This window comes from Cherax quadricarinatus, chromosome 44, assembly GCF_038502225.1.
Source record: "Cherax quadricarinatus isolate ZL_2023a chromosome 44, ASM3850222v1, whole genome shotgun sequence".
Classification (NCBI taxonomy): Eukaryota; Metazoa; Arthropoda; class Malacostraca; order Decapoda; family Parastacidae; genus Cherax; species Cherax quadricarinatus.
Window position 1 is genome coordinate 17395494 of NC_091335.1, and position 25661 is coordinate 17421154.

The 25661-nt window shown below is 40.1% G+C and overlaps 1 protein-coding gene across 4 annotated transcripts in view; it reads left to right on the plus strand.

The window, feature by feature from the left end:
* Positions 1-25661, plus strand: part of Drp1 (dynamin related protein 1) — a 137253-nt gene that overhangs the window by 101062 nt on the left and 10530 nt on the right. For 3 of the 4 annotated variants that reach the window (XM_070094146.1, XM_070094150.1, XM_070094148.1), the window contains 2 exons: positions 6051-6192; positions 6596-6807. In XM_070094146.1, the coding sequence (XP_069950247.1) occupies positions 6051-6192; positions 6596-6807 (354 nt within the window). The remainder of the gene's footprint in view (positions 1-6050; positions 6193-6595; positions 6808-25661) is intronic. The other variant, XM_070094147.1, reaches the window with a different exon arrangement.

Sequence of the window (25661 nt, forward strand, 5' to 3'; positions counted from 1 at the left end):
CTCTCCTAAACTTGTTCTCAGGGTCGGAAATTTTTCGAAAAAAAAAAAAAATTTTTTTCTTGTGAAATTATAGAAAATCTTTTCCCGATCATAATGACACCAAAAGTATGAAATTTGGTGGAAAACTTACGGAATTATGCTCTCGCGAAATTAGCGGTCTAGGCGATTTCGCCCACTTTCAGCCCTATTTTCGGCCAGTTCCAATGTATCAGTCGACAAAAATTATAACTATTTCGCTAGAACTCCATTTTTTCTATCGAATGAGTACAAGAAACCACCCATTTACTGATTTCAATTATCCAATAAAGTGGTCAGAAATTGGCAATTTTGCCAATTTCACACAAATTTCAAAAGATGCCAATTTCCAAATAGGGTCCAGAATAAACAAGACAGGCATTTCTGGCACTAAAATAGCATTTCCTCTGTTCATTAGTCACATCCCCAGGCCTCTGCTACATTTCTTTTGCTTTCCACTTTGAATTTTTATTCTCACAAAAAATAGAAGATTTACTGTTATGCAGACTACTGCATTAGTGTAGAAATGGTATAGATAATATCAGCGCACTTGTGAAAGAATATTAGACTCAGTTGACGTGTAATGGACGCATGGCACGTTTTGTTTACTTCTGAACTTTAGCAAAAAATCAAACATTTCTGCTACTTTGAGCTTAATTTCAAGGTAGTTTTCATTGTGAAACCAATCAAAATCATCTCAATTTCCGTGTCTTCCATTCTATAAAATGAGACTAGGAAAACTAGAATACAACCATAAATAGCATACAAAAATACACTGCAAAGTCGCTGTTTCAAAGCAAAAACACGGTCGGAGTTTTTTTTTTTCTCATTATGCACTGTGTGCTGCAGGATTTTTTTTATACTGTGCACATTGACCACATAGAACCATTCTTTCATATGTAGGCCTACCAGCTTTCTCTCGCTAGATTTGAAGGTGCTAGAATTTATGCGTACTAGTACAGCACCAACCCTGGCGTGCAAGCCGTACTAGTACGGCACCAACCCTGAAAGGGTTAATAGCAAATTATAACCAGCTGACTGTACCATTAATAGTGACAGGAAGAAGGTAGTGTAAGTACACATGCTCTTAGTATTTTTCATAAACAAAGTCAAGACAGAAGGATGTTCATACAAAGACAAGAGTTGCTGTCAGACAAGTCTTTATATATAAAAAAAAAAGTCCTGCATTTCCCCTTCCTTGTCCCCCCCCCCCCAAAAAAAAAAAAAAATATTGGGATAAGAGGCATTACTGTATTGTCAGATGGTGTCATAAACACACCGTGGGTGGAATGACCCCTCCCTAGAAATGAGGTTATTCCACCAGACCATTTACTATCTTTGTACATAATTAATGCCTTTACTAAATGCCAACCTTTTCTTTAACATACTGGCCATCTCCCACTGAAGTAGAGTAGCCTGAGAAAGAAGAAACATCTCCAGTATAATTCCTCTATCACTGTCTTTGCAAGGTGTTACCGACATTACATCTCTGACATGCCTCCAAACTGCTGTATCTCCACCTCTCCTTCAGAGTGCAGGTACTGTACTTCCCACTTGAGGCCTGGAGGTTTGAAATACAGTGCCTGCATTCTGGAAGAGGGGTGGGGATGTTGTAGTTTGGAGGGGCATCTGAGCCATAATGTTGGCACACCTCTGGTAAAAGTGATAGTGATGGAGAAAGTATTTCTTCTTTCTCGGGTCACCCTACCTCTGTGAGAGATGGTCAGTGTATTAAAAAATTTGTATTTAGTAAAGGCATTACTAATGTACAAAGACAGAGTAAAATCTGGTGGAATGATCCCTCCCCCTAGCTTCTCTAATTAAAAATAGGGTACAGATAACTATAGGTCTTAATATAACAACACATCTTTTTGTTAGTCATACATTCCAGTAGTTTAAAAATACAATTGGCAAGTGTGATGGGTCTGGTCACACCCTTACAGTGGTACAGTAGTCAGGCCAGATAACTTTGAAGACTCTTAATAGGAAGGAAGTCGGTTAAGGATATATTGGAGCATTGGAGCATGTATAACACCTGTCCTGGATGCTGTAGGCTGATATCTTGAGGATTTCGATGCGAGTTCAAAGAGTTTAAATGAAACATTAAAGGATTCATCAGAATGGAAAATGCAGTGGAGCAGATTTTCCTAAGAACTTAGTCATGAGGCAAATGTACCCCTTTGTTATGATCAAAAGTTGAATCGGGTTAGCATTTGCCTGTTAGTTTTCCATATTGCACTTGTGGAGTTAGTGGCAGTGAGTGCAAAGTATGTTTAGCTATCTTTATGACACAATATGCATGATCCCTTTCTTGACGTAAATATACACTGCTGTACTGACAAGTAGTAAGAATGCTGAAATGTGGCAACTTCTAAGGGCCACACTTGTGGAAATGCTTACTTGAGATTCATTGAATAGTAGTAGTGGCTCCAAAGAAAAAGGAAGTAAGAGAAAATAGAATAACATCACTGGATATAAGATGTCATTATCTAGGTAAGAGAGGCTCTAAATGGGTTGAAGGTCTTGTTTAACATAAGAGTTGCAAGAAGACCTATGCCAATAAAAAACAAGAAAGCAGTTAACAGATCCTGAAAGCAGTAGTGTTTTGGATTACAAGGGCAGTATGAGCCTGTGAGTTAAGACTGAAAAGATCAAACATAAGGAAAGTTCGTTGGATTGAGAAGTTAAAATCAGAGGCAGAGTATACCACTTTATACCTAGAAAAATGTGGGGTGAATGAACCTCCCACTATATTAAAAGGAACTAAAGAGCCCATGGAGTGCTGATTAGACACAAAGGTCATTAAGTAATTGGAAAGAAGCTCTGCAGAGTATAAAAAAAAAATGGGAAGAGGCACATAGGGGTAGCAAAGACAAGTACAATACTGTAGTGTTACCTTGTACTCCAAATGGTGGATGCTGTATAGAACAGGGGAAAGATTGGGTAAGGTGACTGAGAGAGAAGAGGAAGGCATGGGTAGATTAATATTAGCAAAACTACACATAATTTTATGGCTACCCTGACATTTTAAAGGGTTAGTTTGATGGTTACACAAAGGTATTGCTGCATTAAATGTGAATTGATCTTTAATCCTTTTAGCAGCTCTGAAGTTTGTTACACAGCACTGCTACCATCACTTAAGATGTTGCAGTATTTCAGTTAAGGTGATGTGGGTGGCAAGAGAGAGAAAATGAGAATGAAAGTGAGAGAGGATGAGCAAGAGAGAATGAGAATGGTAGATTCTGAGGGAACTAGAATGAAAGAGTCAGATTCATTAGAAATGGGTAAAAGTGAACAAGACAAGGGATTCAGGGTGATGGTGTGAGAGGAAAGAGATGAGTGATGAATGACAAGAAAGTTTAATGGATGGTGATGTAGACAATGGAAAAGGTAGGCTTGTGGTATAATTATTAAGAAAGTGTAGTTGTAGAACCTGGTTTAGGTATGGGTGATGTAGTTCAGGGATGCCTTTCCTATCTAATAGGGTCTTTTCTTGGTTTTCTAAATCCTCGCAAGAAATATTATGGCAAAACCCTAAACATTTCTTTGGTTTTCCTTTTTGTCCTAATAAATTTATGGTTTTCTAAATCCTCTCAAGAAATATTATGGCAAAACTCTAAACATTTCTTTGGTTTTCCTTTTTGTCCTAATAAATTTAGTTGCTTGCATGGAAAGTACACCTTGTATGGAAAACTTTCTGATTACAAGTTATCTAACTAGCATTCTGATCTGTTCACTTGAAGCTGTTTCTCATCTCTAGTTTAGTTAACATATTTAAATTATGTTTCCGTGTTAGTTCCTTGCTTTCCAAGGTGCCATATTTGGAGGTCTAGAACTCCCAAGATAAGGTCACGGATCACTTTTCAAGTAACTTCCATTCCTTATAAATTTATGGTAACACACTTGGTATTATTTTTCTCTTATTCCATGTTCATTCTTATTTTATTTGGCTTGTATAATATTTAGGCTTTGTTGTTTAACCTGCATATGGTTTTCTCTCATTTCCATACCAAGGGCCTCGATACTCCTTACCAGGACTTTCTTCGCATCACTAATTTATTAATTTTGTTGCATTTCTCTGGTGCACGTTACCAAATTGGCTAATGTATGGTATCGTCATTTTTCTGCAAGCAGTTGCCATCCCCCTTCCCACTTTGATGTTGAAATCTCCTTCCAGCCTCACTACTGAAGTCACAGGTGATCCATAGCTCACTGGGAAGTGTTCAGTACACAACTGAGAGGTCCCAGGTTTGATCACAAGTTGGCAAGTTTCCTGAACATCCCTGCTGCCCCTGCTTATTTAGTAGTAAAAATAGATACCTAAGTGTTGTGGGTCACATCTTGGCTAAAACAGTACATTGAGAAACAGTCCTGTCAGAAGTCATATTCTCTCCAAAAATGTCAGTGTGTAAGAAAACTCCAGATGTGCTGGAAGTACTGTATTAAAGTGCTGCACAAAGCAGTGTATCTAAAGAGAGTTTAAAAAATGAAACCCCCCTTCCCTCCCTAAATCTAGCCTGACTGTTTAAGGACAACTCCTCTTCCCTGTCTCCTTCCTCTCCTACATTCTACTTGCTTGTATTAAAAGAAAATTTAGGTCGTTTCTGACCATTTTTTTTTTCATGCTGGTCTGTCAGTGAATACTCAAGGGTAGCTACTCTCTCTCTCTCCTGCTGCTTTCTCAAGAATGGGTAAGCTTAGGAACTGTCTGGCAACTGCTGGCAGCTCTTCTGCTGTTGGTCTGATTTTTGTGCCTGATGTGGAATTCTCACATCTGTTTAGTGATTTAAGGTTCCTAAGAATTTTTTTTAATGTACTTTTTCTTTTTACCTAAGGGATCAAATGAATAAACAGTGTAGTACTTGGTGTACATATTTTTGTTTTGTAGTTTAAGTGACACCTTACACATTAATTAGATGAGCAGATCAGCTTGCAGAATTTCTTAGCACAAATTTCATAGTGATGGAGCTTTTAATATATGAAGTTGTATGCATGGTTAATGACTGACATCACAGGGTTCTAATAGTGGGTGTTGGCATCCTGCTTTCAACAAGGCCAAAATATAAATGATTGAAAAAGACATATCTCCTCTGTAAACTGGTAAGCAAATGTTAGTGCTTAATATTCAATTTCATTATTCATTGCAACTTCTAGATAGAAAAAAATGGTGTTACCAATAGCAAGAGTAAACATAACATCTTAAATACAGGTTTTAAAACATTGCCTTAAAAACAGAGAATTATATGGAAAGATTTTTAAGAAATGAGTAAATGTTTTTCTTATCTATTTTTCTTTCATATATAACACTGAAGCAGATACAATAATTTGGAGTTTTTTTTTTTTTTTGTCCTTGCTGTTGGCAAAGCCTCACATATACAGTACTCGGAAATTTAATGTAATGATTGCACAATATTAGATACAGTGTTGCGACAAGAGTCTGACTGGGCAATTAGAATGCGCTTCAAACATTACATACTAATATTACATAAGGCACGTTAAGTGCTACTACTGTAGCTGTACATTTAGGTAGTAGCACAACAATCACTATTGGAGAGCATGTGGCAAAAACAACATAGTTGATGAGGGATAATTTGCTGGTCCTTTTATTTTTATATTTGGTTTCTGGTGCATTTGCATTTGATCTTTACACCATAAGAAAGATGGACTTGATAACGTGTAGATCTTTCTCATAAAGGGCTTTTATATCACTTTTCTCATAAAAGGTTATCAGTGTTAACACTTGCTGTGATTACAATTAAACAGTACATTTTAACAACTAAAATTATTCTTGTTTATGTAATATGTCATTTCTAAGTAAAGCAAGGACACAAGAGCTTCAACCTCACTTGTGTTTTAACCCTGAAGCTTTGCTTTTTCTAATACAGTAACTGAAAACTGATGCTTTTAAGTTCTGGCACGGCATTCTGTCATCCTTGTGATGAGGTTGGTGGACTTGCGGCATGTTGCACTGTAGTTGCTTAAGCTTACTAGCCCCTGCCCCCTCCCCCGTGTGTGGGTGTGCTGTGCATTGACAGATTGAGAAGCTCCCACAACCTCCACTACCACCTGAGGGTGGCATACTGTCTCCACAGAAGCCAGTGAATCTTCTTCCAGAGGTGCCCATGCAACAGACACGCAAATTGACCGAGAGAGAAACTAAAGATTGTGAAGTTATAGGTATGTAAATAGTTTAGACAAATCACTAAAGGTTTGTTGATATATTGAGTTAAAACATCAAATCAGGAGACTTGATTGGTTCACAATTTTTCTAAAGACTTGCTTCAATTCTGACAGGAAATATGTAGAACACAATTGACCTCATTGGCCCCTGTGCCCCCTTGATATTTTTCTTAAGAGTTTATTTTGTCTCTTGTTATATTTCTGAAGGATCTCCTTGCAGCAAAACATTGTGAACAGTCTCCTGGTTTTATGTTTAAACTTTTCATGTAAATGTTTCTCTTAGTCTCTGTACTGGAAAGTGTTAAAAATGGGTATTTATGCACAGTACAGTATGCTTAATTTAAAAATGCAATAATTTTATTTTAATTAATTTATTCTCTAACACATCTTGTATTTCCAGAACGTTTGATCAAGACATATTTTTACATTGTGCGTAAAAGTATCCAGGACAAAGTGCCTAAGGCTGTTATGCACTTTTTGGTTAATCATGTCAAGGACAATCTTCAGTCAGAACTCGTCAAGCATTTGTATCGCACAGATGAGATTGATAATTTCCTCTCAGAATCCCCTGAGATTGCTCAGCGTCGGAAGGAAGCTGCAGAAATGCTAAAGGTACAGTATTAGAGTATTTATGTCTAGTTTAGAAGAGGAGTAGACATGTTTAATATTTCCCTTCAACATGATAGTTTTATTATATTTCAGCAACCTGGTATGCTCATTGCTTAAACCTACTTGATGTGAATTTGGATTCCTGCCAACAGTTATAACCTTCACTTGCTTCTTTCCTTACATGAACACTTCACAACTTGCTTCTCTACTTTTTTTTTTTCTTCTTTTCCTTAACCCCTTGACTGTTGAAACCCCTAATCCTGAAGCGTCTCCTGGTGTCGAAAAATATTCGGGAAAAAAAAAATTCTTATAAAAATGTTAAGATTATTTTTCTGATTGTTTTAGTCTCAAAAAATTTTTTTGCCATCAGTACTTGTCATGTAGGGGGGTAATGATTAGGGGAATATGGGGATAAGAGGAGGGAGTCAGTAGGTAGGTGACAGGCGAGGCAGTAGGAGGGATGAGTGCAGAGGTTGGTAGGTAATGTGAGGTCACTGGTGACTACACCTCCACCTCTCATTACTCTACCCACCACACTACTCACCCTCTCACTACTTGAAATAAAAATAAATGAGTAAATAACGGGGACAGTGAATATTACTATTCTACTCAAACACAGTTTATTATTAAGTCCTTGTACAATAATATATTTGGGAACAGGAGAACATTATTGTGGTTTAGATAAATGGGGTGGTACCACATAAACAGTGAGACCGGGAACACAATTAGCTTGGCGAAACAGAATATAACTTACAATATAGTTCAGAGGACAGTTCACTACAGGAACTAAGCCACAGGTCCCAAGACGAGTACTGCGCCAAGCCAGTACTCTGCCCAATGTCTCCAACAGTCTCCTCCAGAGACTTCAGCAGCCTTCTCCCAAGCTCTGCCCCCCAGCAGCAGCTCCGCTCGAAGTCTCTCTGCTCAGAGCTCTGCACCCAGGCCAGAGCTCCGCATGAATCTCTCCTGCTCAGCTGTTCCTTGGGCTTATATTGTCCCGAGAGCAATCCCCACAATGAGGTGTGCACACGTGGTGTTGATCTGATGCTGAGGTCTGACGCCGTCCAGAACAAAAGACCTCAGTCTTAAGCCAAAAAGGCGTGGCTGACAGATGTTTGCCAAGGCAAGGTGTGACCATACAATTGGTTAAATTAAGTCTACCCAGAGACCTCACAAGCCCAGCTGAACTACATCACATACTTACCGAGATATGGAGGCATGAAGTTGGCAGAAAATGAGCCGTGTATGGCAACAGATGCGACTGCTGCTCACCCGGTAAACTTTGGCTTACTTGTATTTGAAGGTTTCTTTTTTTTTTTTTTTTTTTTTTTTCACTATTTTATTTTTTCACATAACTTATGTGGCCTGTGAGACCAAAGTATGGTGCAATGTTTATATATACATTTGTTGAATGTAACACAATTATACCTAAAACACTAGTATCATCATATTGTTTACAAAACTTGTTTACACAAACAATATAAAAAATTGTTCTCTAATATATATATATATATACAAATGTACAATCACTGGACACTTTTCTAGAACTGCTGCAGCTTGTGGAATTCTTTGAAACATGGGTGTATGCACAATGGTGTTTTACACTCCTCACACATTAAAACGAGTGTCTCTGCATTTTTGTGGGCATTTTTTGGTATGTGCACAGACATAACACCTCTTCTGAGCATTTTTCTTGAAAGCAGTAGCAGGCAGTGGTATGGGGTAGTGATCACCAGGCCTCAGACGAGATGGCATGTGTTGGTAATTTCGTGGGCGCTGGTCTATTGCAAGTGTTTTTCCTTGGTACTTTAATATTATTTGTCTGATAACCGACAAAATTCACCATATTTGGGTTTATTGTTGATCTTCAACTTATACATATTATAAGCATTCAGCGTGGAAATATCAAGAAGATGGAAGAGTTTTATGTACCACTTATAACTCTTGCGAACACAATCAGCAAACCCAATCTGCATGTCACATTTGTCCACTAACCGCATATTGAGGTTGTAATCCATCACAGCTGCAGGTTTTACAATGGGTTCATTAGTCTCTCTATTCTGCTTGCCCTGTCTACCATTTCGTGTCTGTGAACTGATGTCAACAGTGTGACATCACGTTTGTCATGCCACCGAAATGTCACGATGTCATTAGCAGCAAACACCTGAACATCACCTCTACGAGTGCCAGAGTCGAACCTGGGCATATGTTTACGATTTCCACTCACTGTGCCACACGCATCTGTCATGTTCACTCGCAAGAAATCACTAAGTAAAGGGCTTGTGTACCAGTTATAAAATATGCCCCTTTCCAAGATATGGTTCCATCATTGTTCTAACCACATCACCAGAGATACCCTGTAACTTCCTGGTATCTTGCAATGTTTTACTGCCAGCCTACACAATTACAGTGGCCCCCCGCATAGCGACCTTAATCCGTGCAAGAGGGCTGGCTGTTATGCGAAATGTTCGGTATGTGAATGAATTTTCCCCATAAGAAATAATGGAAATAAAATTAATCCGTGCAAGACACCCAAAAGTATGAAAAAAAATTCTTTTTACCACATGAAATGTTAATTTTAGTACACACAAACTGAAAAAGGCATGCACAATTACATGACACTTACTTTTATTGAAGATCTGGTGATGATTGATGGGATGGGAGGAGGGGAGAGAGAGTGTTAGTGTTTAGAAGGGGAATCCCCTTCCATTAAGACTTGAGGTGTCGAGTCCTTTTCTGGGGTTACTTCCCTTCTTCTTTTAATGCCACTAGGACCAGCTTCAGAGTCACTGGACTTCTTTCGCACAACATATCTGTCCATAGTGGCCTGTACCTCTCGTTCCTTTATGATTTGTCTAAAGTGGTTCACAACATTGTCATTGTAACAGTCACCAGCACAGCTTGCAATAGCTGTGTGAGGGTGATTTTCATCAAAAAAGGTTTGCACTTCAAGCCATTTTGCACACATTTCCTTAATCTTTGAAGTAGGCAATTCCTTCAATTTCTCTCTCCCCTCCTTTGAACCAGTTTCCCCAGGTCTGGCCTCTTGCTCTTGAAGTTGATCTATCAGCTCATCAGTGGTTAGTTCTTCATTGTCCTCCTCCACCAACTCTTCCACATCCTCCCCACTAACCTCCAACCCCAAGGACTTCCCCAATGCCACAATTGATTCCTCAACTGGTATACTCCTCTCAGGGTTAGCCTCAAACCCTTCAAAATCCCTTTTGTCTACACATTCTGGCCACAGTTTCTTCCAAGCAGAGTTCAAGGTCTTCTTAGTCACTCCCTCCCAAGCCTTACCTATAAGGTTTATACAATTGAGGATATTAAAGTGATCTCTCCAAAACTCTCTTAGAGTCAGTTGAGTTTCTGAGGTCACTACAAAGCACCTTTCAAACAGAGCTTTTGTGTACAGTTTTTTGAAGTTTGCAATAACCTGCTGGTCCATGGGCTGCAGGAGAGGAGTGGTATTAGGAGGCAAAAACTTCACCTTAATGAAGCTCATGTCCCCATAAAGTCGCTCTGCCACGTCTGTAGGATGACCAGGGGCATTGTCTAACACCAGGAGGCACTTAAGTTCTAATTTCTTTTCAGTTAGGTAATCTTTGACATTGGGGGCAAATGCATGGTGTAACCAGTTATAGAAAAAGTCCCTAGTGACCCATGCCTTACTGTTTGATCTCCACAGCACACACAAATTATCCTTGAGGACATTCTTTTGCCTGAACGCTCTGGGAGTTTCAGAGTGATACACTAATAAAGGCTTAACTTTGCAATCACCACTAGCATTGGCACACATCAAAAAGTAAGCCTGTCTTTCATAGGCTTATGTCCTGGGAGTGCCTTTTCCTCCTGAGTAATGTAGGTCCTGCTTGGCATTTTCTTCCAGAACAGGCCTGTTTCATCACAATTAAACACTTGTTCAGGTTTCAGTCCTTCAGTTTCTATGTACTCCTTGAATTCCTGCACATATTTTTCAGCCGCTTTGTGGTCCGAACTGGCAGCCTCACCATGCCGTATCACACTATGTATGCCACTATGCTTCTTAAATCTCTCAAACCAACCTTTGCTGGCCTTAAATTCACTCACATCATCACTAGTTGCAGGCCTTTTTTTAATTAAATCCTCATGCAACTTCCTAGCCTTTTCGCTTATGATCGCTTGAGAGACGCTATCTCCTGCTAGCTGTTTTTCATTTATCCACACCAATAAGAGTCTCTCAACATCTTCCATCACTTGCGATCTTTGTTTCGAAAACACAGTTAAACCTTTGGCAAGAACAGCTTCCTTGATTGCCTTTCTGTTGCCCACAATAGTAGAGATGGTTGATTTGGGTTTCTTGTACAACCTGACCAGGTCGGTGATACGCACTCCACTTTCATACTTATCAATGATCTCTTTCTTCATCTCTATTGGAATTCTAACCCTTATTGCTGTAGGGTTGGAACTAGAAGCTTTCTTGGGGCCCATGGTCACTTATTTTCCAGAAACAGCACCGAAAACACTGTAATAATACGAAATATTCCGATTGTATGCTTGAATGTTACCGCGGAGGCTGGCTGGTAAACAATGCCACCGGCGGAACATATGAGGCTGGCTCAGGCCGCACATTGGACGCGTCTCGGACGAAGGGCGCTGAGCGGGTTTTTGGGCGGTATGCGGGGCAAAATTTTAGCGATCAAAGCGTCCGGTATGCGGATTGTCCGTTATGCAAGGCGTCCGGTATGCGGGGGTCCACTGTATATCCAAAACCAGACCACTTTTTCAATCACACAGTACAAATAACTTTATACCAAACCGTTTCCTCTTGCTTGGTATATACTGCTTGAATGAGAATCTGCCTTTGAACAAGAAGACTCATCAATAACAAGCCTCAGGGATAAAAATACATACAGCACTTTTATTTCAGGTACATAAACACATTTCTGATCTTATATAACCTGTCTTTTCTGTCAGGCCTTGTTTTGCCTGAGAAGTGTAGCATACGTAACAGTAGCACAAATCTATTCACTGGTATAATGTTACCGAAAGCTGGGGTTGAAATCAGGCGGTCTGTCGACCAGTATGTGTTGACACTGTGCTTATACACATGTGGCATAAGCATTATTGTGGCAAAGAAAAGATACATCTCTGCCACAGTTGTGTCCTTCTGCTGGTGTAGGCGTGATCTTGGTGAAAGAATTGTGTTTGCCGTGGTGTACTCAATGTATGTATTGCTGTCCCTGACAGTAATGTCCATCAGGGGTTCATCGAAGAATAACTGAAAGCATTCCAGTTCAGTAGCATTGTTCCCAAGTGTACATGATGGCCGTATTCCACTTTGTGTTTCATTGAAGTCATGTGGATTGGGAACAAAATTGTCACCTTGCTGCCAATCCCAGATGTGGTCTGCTGGTGGATTCTGGTTATTGAAAGATGGTTGTGGTTGTGGATGTTGTGGGAGTGGGGTTGGTTGAGGCTGGTGGTGGTTGTGCTGAGTTAGCAGCGTCGGTAGTAGTGTGGCCCACTGCTGGTGCCACATGACTCATGCTGCCACCACCACCACCATCTGCTGTCTCACTCACATTATTCATACCCATTGTAACAATATCGTCATCTTCACTATCAGTTCGTGGTGTAGGGCCACGGGATGTACTCCAAGATTTACTCCTTCCCCTTGGAACAACATATGACACACTACCAGAACGCATGCTACATTGTATATACTGCCGCTTCACTGGAGAATATTCACCCTCACTGTCGCAACTAGAACTGCTTTCAATAGCTTTGAAATCACTGTCACTATCACTTTCACTCCTCACATCTGAGTCATGTACACATGAACTTGAATGAGATGGTCCAGCACCAGAGGTGGATGGTTGTGGGTCGTCTGGATTTTCAGCACTAATTACATTATCCTGGGCGCTGCTTTTGGTCGCACCCACTCCAAAACCATGAAATTTACTTTCACTGGCACTTCCATCACTGTTAGAGCTATCACTTGGGAACAGAATACCTCCAATCCCCCAAGGAGTGAGGTACTTCTTACCGCGAGGCATGGCGAAAATGGACTACTAAGATGGCGTTCCCACAATGCACCACTGAGTCCCCAATTTTTTTCACAGGGTGCACACCCACCACTCAGACCCATTCTCGCTCATGGAGGCCTACCAGCTTTCTCCTGCTTGATTTGAAGCCACTAGAATTTATGCGTATAAATACGTCAAACACGGTGGCTCGTAAGACGTATATACAGTGGACCCCCGCCTTACAGTATTAATCCGTTCCTGAGAGCTCATTGTAAGCCAAAATTATCATTAGCTGAATTAATTTTCCCCATAAGAAATATTTTTTTTTTTATTTATTATCACACTGGCCAATTCCCACCAGGGCAGGGTGGCCCGAAAAAGAAAAAACTTTCACCATCATTCACTCCATCACTGTCTTGCCAGAAGGGTGCTTTACACTACAGTTTTTAAACTGCAACATTAACACCCCTCCTTCAGAGTGCAGGCACTGTACTTCCCATCTCCGGGACTCAAGTTCGGCCTGCCGGTTTCCCTGTAATAATGGAAATTAAATTAATCTGTTCCTGACACCCCAAAGTATGAAAAAAAAAAAATTTACCACATGAAATATTAATTTTAATACACACAAACTGAAGAAGACATGCACAATTACTACTCTACTAAGAATAGAATACATGACACTTACCTTTATTAAAGATCTGGTGATGATTGATGGGATGGGAGGAGGGGAGAGTGTGGAAGTTATTGTTTAGAAGGGGAATCCTCTTCCATTAGGACTTGAGGTAGGAAGTCCTTTTCTGGGGTTACTTCCCTTCTTCTTTTAATGCCACTAGGACCAGCTTGAGAGTCACTGGACCTCTGTCACACAACAAAAATGTCCATAGAGCTCTGTACCTCCCGTTCCATTAAGACTTTCCTAAAATGGGCCATAACATTGTCATTGTACAGGTTGCCAACACGGCTTGCAGTAGCTGTGTCATGGTGATTTTCATCTGTAAAGATTTGCAGTTCAACCCACTTTGCACACATTTCCTTAATCTCTTTTTTCAATTCCATACTAATTCTCACCCTTTTTACCACAAGGATGGCACTAGAAGCTTTCTTGGGGCCCATGGTGACTTATTTTGCAGTTACAAGCACTAAAAACACCGGGATAATGTGAAATGTACCGAATGTATGCGTAGATGCGACTGCACTGGCTGGCTTGTAAACACTGGCGCTGAGGCCACACGTGGGACGCGTCCCGGACGAATTACATAAGGCGAGTTTTTTATCGTGAGGCGAGGCAAAAATTTTGCGTTCAAATGCTTCATATGGCAGATTTAACGTAACGCGATGCATTTGTAAGGCGGGGGTCCACTGTATATGACCGAAACAGGCAAAGAGTTAAACCACCACAATATGGGTACATTTATCATATATATGGCATTCATCATATACAAGTTTATTACATTCCATCTCACACCAAGGCAAGATGTTCAAAAAAAAAAAAAAAAAAAAAAAAAACATTCACCATTGCTATCACTTGCCAGAGTGCAGGCACTGACTGTACTTTCCACTTCCAGGACTCAATTCTGGCTAATTGGTTTCCCTGAATCCCTTCATAAGTGTTATCTTGCTCACACTCCAACAGCACGAACAAGTCATAAAAACCATTTGCCTCTTCTCACTCCTATCTGACATGCTTACACATGCCTCTTGGATGTCCAAGCCCCTTGCATATAAAACCTTGTATGCTCTTTCCCTCCAACCCTTCCTAGGATGACCCCTTCCCCTCCTTCCCTCTACAGATTGATACACCCTCAAAGACATCCTGTTATGTTCCATCTGCTCTAAATGTCCAAACCACCTCAATAACTCCTCAGCTTTCTGGATAATTCTTTTGGTAACCCCCACACCTAATTTCAAAATTATGAATTCTCTGCATAATCACAACACGTTGCCCTTCAGACACATCTCGACTGCCTATAGCCTCCTCAGCGCAGCGTTTAAAACCCATGTTTCACATCTATGTATGTTTTCTTTTTCCCTCCATGGATAAGTGTCTTTGTCTCCACAGATGCTTCAGTACCTTTTCCCCTTGTCAGTTCTGTAGTTCACCTCTCCTTGCATAGACTTGTCCTCTAACAAGTTCACCCCCAAATATCTGAACACATTCACTTCCAAACTGATATCTAATCTTTCGTTACTTAAATATTTTGATACTATCATCACCTTACTCTTTCCTATGTTCACTTTTCATTTTCTTCTGTTACATACCCTCCCAAATTTGTGTATTAGCCCTGGCAACTTCTCTTCAGAATCTCCCAAAAGTACCATGTCATTGGCAGAAAGCAACTGTGACAACTCTCACTTTGTATTAGATTTTATCTTTTAATCCCACACCTCTACCCAGCACCCTAGCATTCACTTCTTTTACAACCCCATCTATAAATATGTTAATCCTTTTGAGGCCTGTGTCGTAGTACTGCTGCTTTGAGCTCAAGGTCTGTGCCATAGAACTATGTGATGAGCTCATCTCACTCAGATAAGCAGTGAGTGATAAATTTGGGCCTAGATACGAGAGAATGGGTCGATGCAGTGAGTGTGCACCATATTTAAAAATCTTGCCCCATGCAGTGCATAATGGGGGAAAAAACAGTGACTATTTTTGGTTGAAAATAGCGACTGTGGTGTATTTTTGGATGGTTTAAATTTATGATTGTATTCTCAGTTTCTTGGTGCCATTTGATAAAATTAAAGATACATTACAGAAATAGAGATGATTTTGATTGGTTTCAGGACTGAAAGTAGCCTGAAATTGAGCTCAAGGTAGAGGAAATGTTCAGTTTATGCCAATATTCCAGAGGACACAATTTACATCACGTGTCCAAGTAGTCAGTCTAATACGTGTTTGTGAATGCACTGATATTATTTATACAATATTACAATAACACAGTAGTCTGCATAACAGTAAATCTATTTTTTTGGGCAAATAAAAATTCAAAATGGAAAGTAAGTGTAATATATGAAAGCTCAACTGCCTACGGTGGCTTCCCGCTCTCTTTTTCTTGATCACTTCCACTCTCATTCTCATGCCACCGCTGTGTACACAGATGGCTCTAAGTCTTCAGACGGCGTCGGATTCTCAGCAGTGTTTCCGGACAGCGTCGTGCGGGGGCATTTACTATCTTCGGCTAGCATTTTTACTGCTGAACTGTATGCCATTCTTGCAGCACTTATTCGTATCGCATCTATGCCTGTGTCATTTGTGGTAGTCTCAGACTCCCTTAGTGCTCTACAGGCTATACGAAAATTTGATACATCTCACCCCCTCGTTCTCCGTATCCAACTTTGGCTACGCCGTATCTCTACGAAGCATAAAGATATTATTTTTTGTTGGGTCCCTGGTCATGTCGACGTACAAGGCAATGAACAGGCAGACACTGCTGCGTGGTCAGCAGTACATGACCTACCAATTTCCTATAGAGGTGTTCCATTTCTGGACTATTTTGCTGCAATAGCTACCCACCTTCACGCCCGTTGGCAACAACGTTGGTCAACTCTGCTTGTTAACAAACTTCATTCTATTAAACCGAGCATAGGTTACTGGCCGTCTTCTTGTCATCAGTGCCGTGGTTGGGAGACCACTCTCTCCCGTCTTCGCATTGGCCACAAGTTCCAGTATCGATTAGCCACATTCTGTTAGACTGCCCTCTCTATCAACGAGCACACAGAATTTACCTCCAACGCCGTCTTCGTTCTACTACTCTCTCTTTACCTTCCCTTCTTGCTGATGGACCCTCCTTTAATCCTAACTCTCTCATTGACTTCTTGACAACAACTGATTTACTCCACAAACTCTGATGATGATACCTTATGCACTCCCCTCAGCCCTTTCTAGCTCAGTCTCTTGCTGCCCTTTACCCTTTCACCATCCACTGCTCCGCTGTTATCCGTAACCTATTACTCATCCACCTCCCTTTTGCCACCTGATGCCCTCGCTTCCTTCCTGCCCTGTAGCGCTGTATAGCCCTTGTGGCTTAGCGCTTCTTTTTGATTATAATAATAATAATAATAACTCATTTTTAAATTTCATGTGAAATTGGCCAAATTACTGATTTCTGATCACTTTATTGAGTAGTTGAAATAATTAAATGGGTGGTTTCTGTAATCAATCAATAGAATGGAAGGCATACTAGCAAAATAGCTAAGCGTTTGGCTGACTGGAATTTTGTAATAGGCCTAAAATGGGATTCGAAGTGGGCAAAATCTCCTATACAAATATCGCCGAGCCCACTAGCTTTCTGAGAGTGTAATTCCATGTACTTTTGGTTTCATTACCTTCAGAAAGATTCTCTACCATTTCATAAGAATTTTTTTTCTTGGACCCTAAGAGCAATTGTCAGATCAGGGGCCTGGACCCTGAAAGGGTTAAACAAATATGGTGACATCACAAATCCATCTAATGCTTATTCTTACTGGAAAATAATCTTTCTCCTACATGACCAAACCTGAGCCTGTCGCAAAAAACTCTTAAATGCTTTAAGTAACTATCATATGCCTCTTCTGAATCCATAAATCATTGAAAATACCTTATCTTTATCTAAATATCGTTTGGTTATATGCTTCCATGTAAACACTTGGTCTACACATCCTCTATCCTTCCTAAATCCTCCTTGTACATCTGTGATCCTTCTGTTTTACCCTAAATTTTTTCAGTAATTTTACCATGCATTTTACCAGGTATACTCCACTGACTTGGTCCCTTATAATTCTTACTCTCATTCTTTTTGCATAAAGAAAAAGGGGATAAGTTAGCAGTCTCAGTGCAATTTATGGATTGACAATTTTAACTAGGAATGATTGGTTATGATTTGCAGTGTCTCAATAATTGAATCAAACCTATTAAAAACCCACAAAACAGACTGGAGAGTGGCCTTACTGGTTCTCAGAAATATTGGCAAAAATCTAATATTTCTGCTACTTTGACAGTACAGTGGAACCTCAGTTTTCGTTATTAATTCATTCCAGAAAGTCTGAGGAAAATCAAATTCGATGAAAACTCAAGCAGTATTTCCTATAAGAAATAATGTAAATTCAATTAATCCGTTCCAGACACCCAAAAGTATTAACCCTTTCAGGGTCCACAGGCCCTCTCAGAGACTTGTTCTCAGGGTCCCCCAAATTTCAAAAAAAAAAAAAAAAAAAAAAATTATTTTTTCTTATGAAAAGATAGAGAATCTTTTCCCGATCATAATGACACTTTCGCTTCTTATGACCAGAGCTTTGGTAAGATGGGTAAGGAAGAAGGATGGATAAGGATAGAAATATTGGAAAAGGGTGGGAGGGGGGTGAGAGGTAGGATATAAAGGTAAGTGGCCCAACCACTTTGGTGTCATTTAACCCTTTGACTGTTTCAGGCCCCTCTCTGAAACTGTCATTCTATGTCGCCAAATATTCAAAAAAAAAAAAATTATTTTTTCTTATGAAAATGTTAAGATTATTTTTCTGAGTGTTTTAGTCCAAAAAAAAATTTTTTGCCATCGGTACTTACCGAGATATAGAGCCGTGAAGTTTGCAGAAAATGAGCCGCGTATGGCAACAGCGGCGACTGCCGCTCACCCGGTAAACTTTAGTTTACTTGTAATTGAAGGTTTTTTGTTTTTTTTCACTATTTTATTTTTTCACATAACTTATGTGACCTATGAGACCAAAGTAAGGTGCAATGTACATATATACACTCGTTGTATACAACAAACAAACAAAATCCTCCATCATCATCATCATCATCATCATCATCATCATCATCATCATCATCATCATCATCATCATCATCATCATCATCATCATCATCATCATCATCATCATCATCATCATCATCATCATCATCATCATCATCATCATCATCATCATCATCATCATCATCATCATCATCATCATCATCATCATCATCATCATCATCATCATCATCATCATCATCATCATCATCATCATCATCATCATCATCATCATCATCATCATCATCATCATCATCATCATCATCATCATCATCATCATCATCATCATCATCATCATCATCATCATCATCATCATCATCATCATCTTCTTCTTCTTCTTCTTCTTCTTCTTCTTCTTCTTCTTCTTCTTCTTCTTCTTCATCATCATCTTCTTCTTTTTCTTCTTCTTCTTCATCGTCTTCTTCTTCTTCATCATCTTCTTCTTCATCATCATCTTCTTCTTCTTCTTCGTCTACATCTTCTTCTTCTTCTTTTTCTTTGTCTTCCTTGTGTGGGAGTGTGTGGCTTATAATTGTTTTGAGTCAGAAGTCAGCAGCTGTCAAAGTGACATATTGTCTCATTAGTCACTACCCCTACGGCCTGTCAAAACAATGGGGTCGGATGCTGCTTCCCCTCCTCCATTCTATCTAATTATCTTTCTCCCTCATTCTATATCTTTCAATCTGTCTCTCTTTCTATCTGTCTGCCTATCTCTGTCTCACAGGTACACATAAATACAAGTATACATAGTGTAAATTACCTAGGATAACCCAAGAAATCCAGACAAAGTGCTATACTCTGCTTGAAGATGTGAGTAAACGTGATGACACAGTCTTGTGGCTCTCTCTGAGACAGAGAGCTAGATGGACAGACAGAGAGCTTGACAGACAGACAAATAGACAGACAGACAAATGTTTGTGTACCAGCAAAAACAAAGGGAGGGCGATGGTCATGTAATATTACCCTCCTTTACGCTCATCAAAGTCAGCTCTTATCAGATGTTATCTCCCCTTATCTTGTCACTGTCATGGGGTGGACTTTTTTTTTTCTTGCTTCAAGGGAACAATATTATTACATCTTCTTCTTCCTCCTCCTCCTCCTCCTCCTCCTCTTCTCCTCCTCCTCCTCCTCCTCCTCCTCCTCCTCCTCCTCCTCCTCTTCCTTCCCTCCTCCTCCTCCTCCTCCTCCTCCTCTTCCTCCCCTCCTCCTCCTCCATTGCTTTTGGTCTCAAACTCCTCCAAATCATGAAATTGATCTTCACTGACACTTCCATCTGTGTTAGAGCATCACTTGGGAAGAGAAGAGTCCCAGATTTGCTGGGGAATCACATATTTCTTACCGCTAGACATGCTGAAAAAGGACAACTGAAATGGCATTCCCACAATGCACCACTGGCTCCCCGATTTTTTTTATATGGTGCACACTGACCATGGAGACCCATTCTCTCACATGTGGGCCTACCAGCTTTCTCCTGCTTGATTTGAAGCTGCTAGAATTTATGCTTATAAATATGTCAGAAACATTGGCTCGTAAGACGTATTTATACGTCGGAAACAGTCAAAGGGTTAAAAGTGTACGTGAAATGATAAGATATTATTTAAGGGGTATAAGACTAACCCATCAGAGTCACATAGATATAACAGATATATAAGTACATGACTCTGAATTGGTAGTAATTATACAAGTTGCAATTGCTTTTTTTTTTTTTTTTGCGATTGCACAACGGATATTTATGCGACAATGAAGGCAATAATTTTCTGGCCAGTTTATAGAAGTTCGAAACAATGGCTTCTTGCAGGTGGTGTCCAGCCATAGTAAAGAGCATAATTTTTACATTAGAAAGTTATATAAGATGTCTCCCTAATTGGGGGCGATGATGTTCTCAGTATACATAGAAGGGTTCTGGTGGTACCCAATCTTCTTCATCTGGGAGGTTGCTCAATATCATGGGTCGAGGGTAATCATCTTTATGAATAAAACGACGGACCCTCTGTGGGAGAGTCATTCTTTGAGTCCTGTGAGGAGGAGTATTGATGGTATAATCCGTGGTATTTACTTGTATAGGATGTTCTCTATCTGGCATGTATAGTTCTTGCATTGTATAAAGTTGTTTCTTTTTTAGGGTGTCAAGGCGTACATTTATGGCAGTAATATCTTGTTGTATGTGTAAATCTGCCATTTTAACTGTCTCTCCTCCTGGTATCGGTAATAAAGCGAAGAGCTCTATTCTGGACCCTTTGTAACCGTAGCATGTTGGTCTTTGTTGTTAATGACAATGGGACACAAGGGTATTCGAGTACAGGTCTTATTAACATTTTGTACAGATGTTTTTTGACATGTTGAGGGGCTTGATTGAATCGAAAGAGACTGCTAAGACCGACTTTGGCTATGTTGATCTTTTTAGTTACATGAGCAGTTGAGTGGAGCAGCCTGTCTATTTCGTAACCCAAAATCTTGTTAGGGTTTCTAATGGCTACAGGTGTACCTCTGATGGAGATACCTCCTTTATCTTCAATTGTTGATGCAAAACATCCTATCGTGCTAACAAGGACCTTGTCAGGATTAGTCGTAATTCTCCACTTCTTTTCCCAATTAGATGTTCGACGAAGTTCAATATTCATTTTTTCTATGACTCTCTCATACTTGTATTTTCCTGTTACCGGAGTTGATGAGACGACATGAATAACATCATCTGCAAACTGTGTCACAATCGTATCACTAAACTCTGGTTGAGGAAGGTCATTCACATAAATGTTGAACAGAAGTGGACTGAGACAAGAACCCTGTGGGACACCAGCCGTCGGTATAAAAGGCTCTGTCGACCTGCCATGAAAGGTGGGAATGATTTTTCTTTGAGTTAAGAAATTATATATTACTCTTAGAAAAGTCCAGTTATGGTCTGGTAGGTCAATGAGTTTATATATAAGGCCATCATGCCATAAGCTATCAAAAGCTTTATGAACATCTCTGGTAGCAATTAAGGCAAGATTTCCCTGATGTTTTAGACTTGCTACAGTATCAAAAATAACATTTATTGCATGATTGGTACCTCTATGTGTTCTAAAGCCAAATTGTTTTTCAATTTTTCCATGTAGTAGTTCAATCTGTTGGAAATGACCTTCTCAAGAACTTTTCCAGTGACTTCAAGTAAAGATATAGGTCTATAGTTCCCAGGTTGGTGAATGTCTTTATTGGGCTTACCTAGAAAGATCATCCTAGCAGTCTTAAAAACCACTGGAAAATGTCCTGAGGCCAAGATGGAATTAAAGATATTTACCAAAGACTGTTTACAATTTCTGGGAAGGAACTTTATTTGTTTCATTGTTATTCCAGAGAGGCCAGGGGCTCTATTACGCAATCTTCCAATAACCTGACTCATCTCTAGTAATGTAATAGGTCTAGTAAGCGGGTGGGTATCCTCAAGAGTTGAAGTATCGATGGAAGGTAGTGGTTGTAGATCATCGAAGTTCTCATCTCTCCATTCATTTACCAACTGATAATGATTATTATTAAATTGACGACTGTTATTGTGGGAGAGAATTTTCTCCCATACATCACTCATCAAATTAGCCTGGTCCTGTGGATCGTCAAGTTTAATTTCAACTTCATCATCCTCATCAGTGAAGGTATGAATTAGGTAGTTAGGAGCCTTGTGCTTTGCCCCTAAAAGTTGTCGGATCTTACTCCAAAATTTTGCTGGTTCGCGTTTATACTGATTAGCTTGAAGAACTAGCAATTTCCATAAGTCCCGTTTGTGATGACTAATCATGTTAATTAATTCTTGCCTTAATCGGTGCAGTGTAGCTACTGGTGGTTGTCGCGTTTGAAGATGCCTTCGACATTCTGCTTGATAATTTCTTAAACTGTCTCTAATTTCCCTAGTAGGTTTATATTGTTGGTATATCTTTGTGGAAGCTAATTGACAAGTTGCATTAGTAGCTTCAATTATTCGATTATGCAGGGACCTGATTGCATCATCAATTGCAGTGGAAGGTAGATTTTTCAATGACACAATTTCATCTTCACCCAGAAATGCCCTGAAGGGGTCAAATCCTAGGGTGTTAAGATTGGGTTTAGGAGGTACAGGTATTCTAAATGGAGAAGTTTGTAGTTGTATTATAACAGGGATATGGTCAGATCCTACGTTTCCACCAGGAGATATACGACAGTGGAAGATGTCACAGTCTCTGTTTGTCAGTACTATATCTGGTGTCCCTGGATGAGGTCCAATGTACGATTTAAAGAATGGGCCTTGAAATGACAAGTTTCTAGCTGTCATGATATTAAAGAGTTGTTTTCCTTTTAAGTCACCCAGTGGAATACCAGTTCTACAGTTGAAGAGGGCAGGGTGATGAGCATTAAAATCTCCCGCTAGAATTGTTGGAATATTTCTGCTTAATATCCTATGTAGAGGAATTGACTCTATATATTGTTGTCTCGGGGGAAAATATCCAGTTCCTATCACTAGTTGTCCATGAGACGTTGTCATTTCTATTGCAAGAATGTTATCTTCATCAACATGAATATTTTTAAATGTATAGCCTAATTTAGCTAAGATTGCTACGCCACTAAAAGGTCCTCTCGATTTCTCCACAGTACAGTAACCACGTAATTTAATATGTTGATCAACTCTTGCAGCTGTCTCGTTCAAAAGTATAACATTGGGATTGTAATTATGTAGTTCAACCTCAAGAAGGTAACGGTTATTAAAGAAATGTTGAACATTAAGTTGGAAAATTGTAATCCCCATTATTTCTTGCACTTCGCTCGTGTACTGCGGTCTGAACGCCTGCAAGTAGTGTCATGTGTGGTATCCACACTATTCCTGCTGGACTCGTCAAGGGGAGGAGGGAACTTCTGCGTAGGTGCTTGTGTATTAAAAATGCCATCATCTTCACTAGAGGTAGTAATATTAACAGATTCATTAGAATCGTTAGAGTCATCATCAGAAAACGGAGGTATGATATTCCCAGTTACAGGAAGCAGAGGCTCGTGAGAGTTAATGGGAGACTGTGGAGGCTCCAAGGGAAAATTAGGTAAGCAAGGTGAGTTATCCTGGGAAAGTTCCTGTTCAACAGGATCAGCTTCAATAGCGGGAGAGTAGGCACCAATTTCTGGGGCATTGTTATGTTCAGGTGTTGACTTCTCGGGTTGAGGGGAGTTGACAACCTGGGTATGCGAGGTGGGCGATCCCTGGGCCAGGGATGACTTAGGTTTATTTTTAGATGTAGAGTAGGGTACATACTTCTTGTTATGAGAAGGCTGGGTCATAATAGCCTTCACATTTTCTGGGATAGTGATGGGAGTGATCCCACTAGCCATTAACAGATCATTTAAAACCTGAGAGCAGAGTTGAATATCACCACCTGCTATGTCTTTGGCCAGCATATACATTAGTTGTGCTCTCGTCATATCCCCGGCTGTGGATACCTGAGACATAGATGAGACTGAACCTTGTTGTTTCGGTTGTGTATGTTGTAGGTGAGGGTTAGATTGGGGCACTCCAAGAGGGGCAGAATTCCAAACATTGGAACCATTGGTAGAGACCTGAGGAGTCCCACTTGATCCAGGCAGAGCTGGGAAGGAAGTTTGGGACATCGTTGGTAGTGCCTGGGGAGTGATCTTCTTTGAAGTGGACAGTTTCTTGGCTTCAATAATTTTCTGCATTTCCTTTTTCCTTTCAGGACAAATAGCAGAAACAGCATGATGTTTTCCGTGGCAGAGGACACATTTGGGTGTATTTTTATTATTACAGTCTCGATAAGAATGTTGGCCAGAGCAAATGCTACAAATTTGCCCTTGAGTACTGCATTTGTTGGTGTTATGACCAAAGGCATAACACTTGAAACATTGTGTCACACTGACAAATCGTTCAAGAGAGATTTGGTCAGATGCACATTTGGTGCCAAAACATTTGAATCCATGTTGACACACAAGTTTGGCCTCCTCAGGTGTCTCAAGTATTAGCTTTAAGGTCACCTTGTTGTTGGTAGGATTAGAGAATTTATGTGCTTCTACAGCCCTAAATTCAGAATTCTCTGTATTAATGTCCTCAACAATTTCATTCACTGTGCTATGTTTCATGAAACTGTTGATTCTGGCCACAAACACAGTCCTCTGAGCTTGATAGCTCTCAGGTGTAACTGGGGTAACACCAGAAGTCTTCAGTTTGTCAATGACATCATGCTTCAGCAGTTGAAGTAACTCTTCTTCCGAAGAGAGGAGAAGTACTGCTCCAGCGTGGGTTTGAAAAACATCCACTGGAGCAACAGTTGAGTTGGAGCAAATACATGTTAGAATTTCTTTCATTGACATTTGATTACCAACAATACTTAATCTTACACGTATCCTCGCCATGATGTCTAGGAAGGAACATCTGGCAGAGGAGTTTCATAACAAAAAGGGATCTTTCCTTAATGTTAATCTGACATCCTATTTCAGCTGACTTATGAAGGTCAGCCCCTAAGATAGCCTACCCTCGAGTAGTGAGGGGAAAGGGCCCAAGGCAAAGATCGGCCGGATTTTAAAAAACCACACGGGCTACCGGATGGTCAAAATGCCTTGTGTTAACTCGCCAAAGCGAAGTTGCCGAAAAAGAAGAAGATAGGAAAGTCAGAAGGATAGCAATGTATGTAGTGTGTTAAGTGTGTGGGCCAGTGTTGATGTTTGGGAGAGGGGAGGATGGGGAAGGATGGGGGGATGGGGATGAGAGGGGTGAACAAGCAAGCAAGGCACCGCCTTACCCTCTTGATGGGATGGGGCTCGAAGTGACTGCAAGCAAGTTTCCTCTCAGCTCTGGTGAAGAATTACTCAGGATAACTCAAGAAAAATCTCGAGCAACAGTGTTCAGAGTTGCTCAGCTGAAGAGCAGGAACGACGACGTCTTCTCTCGACGGTGGCTGGGCTGCTACCTATTTCTATTTGTATTTTCTTTCTTTGTTGTTTTTCTATTTTCATAATGACACCAAAAGTATGAAATTTGATGGAAAACTTGCAGAATTATGCTCTCGTGAAGTTAGCGGTCTCGACGATGTTTACACATCGGCGATTTTGCCCACTTTGAGCCCTATTTTCTTTCAATTCCAATGTA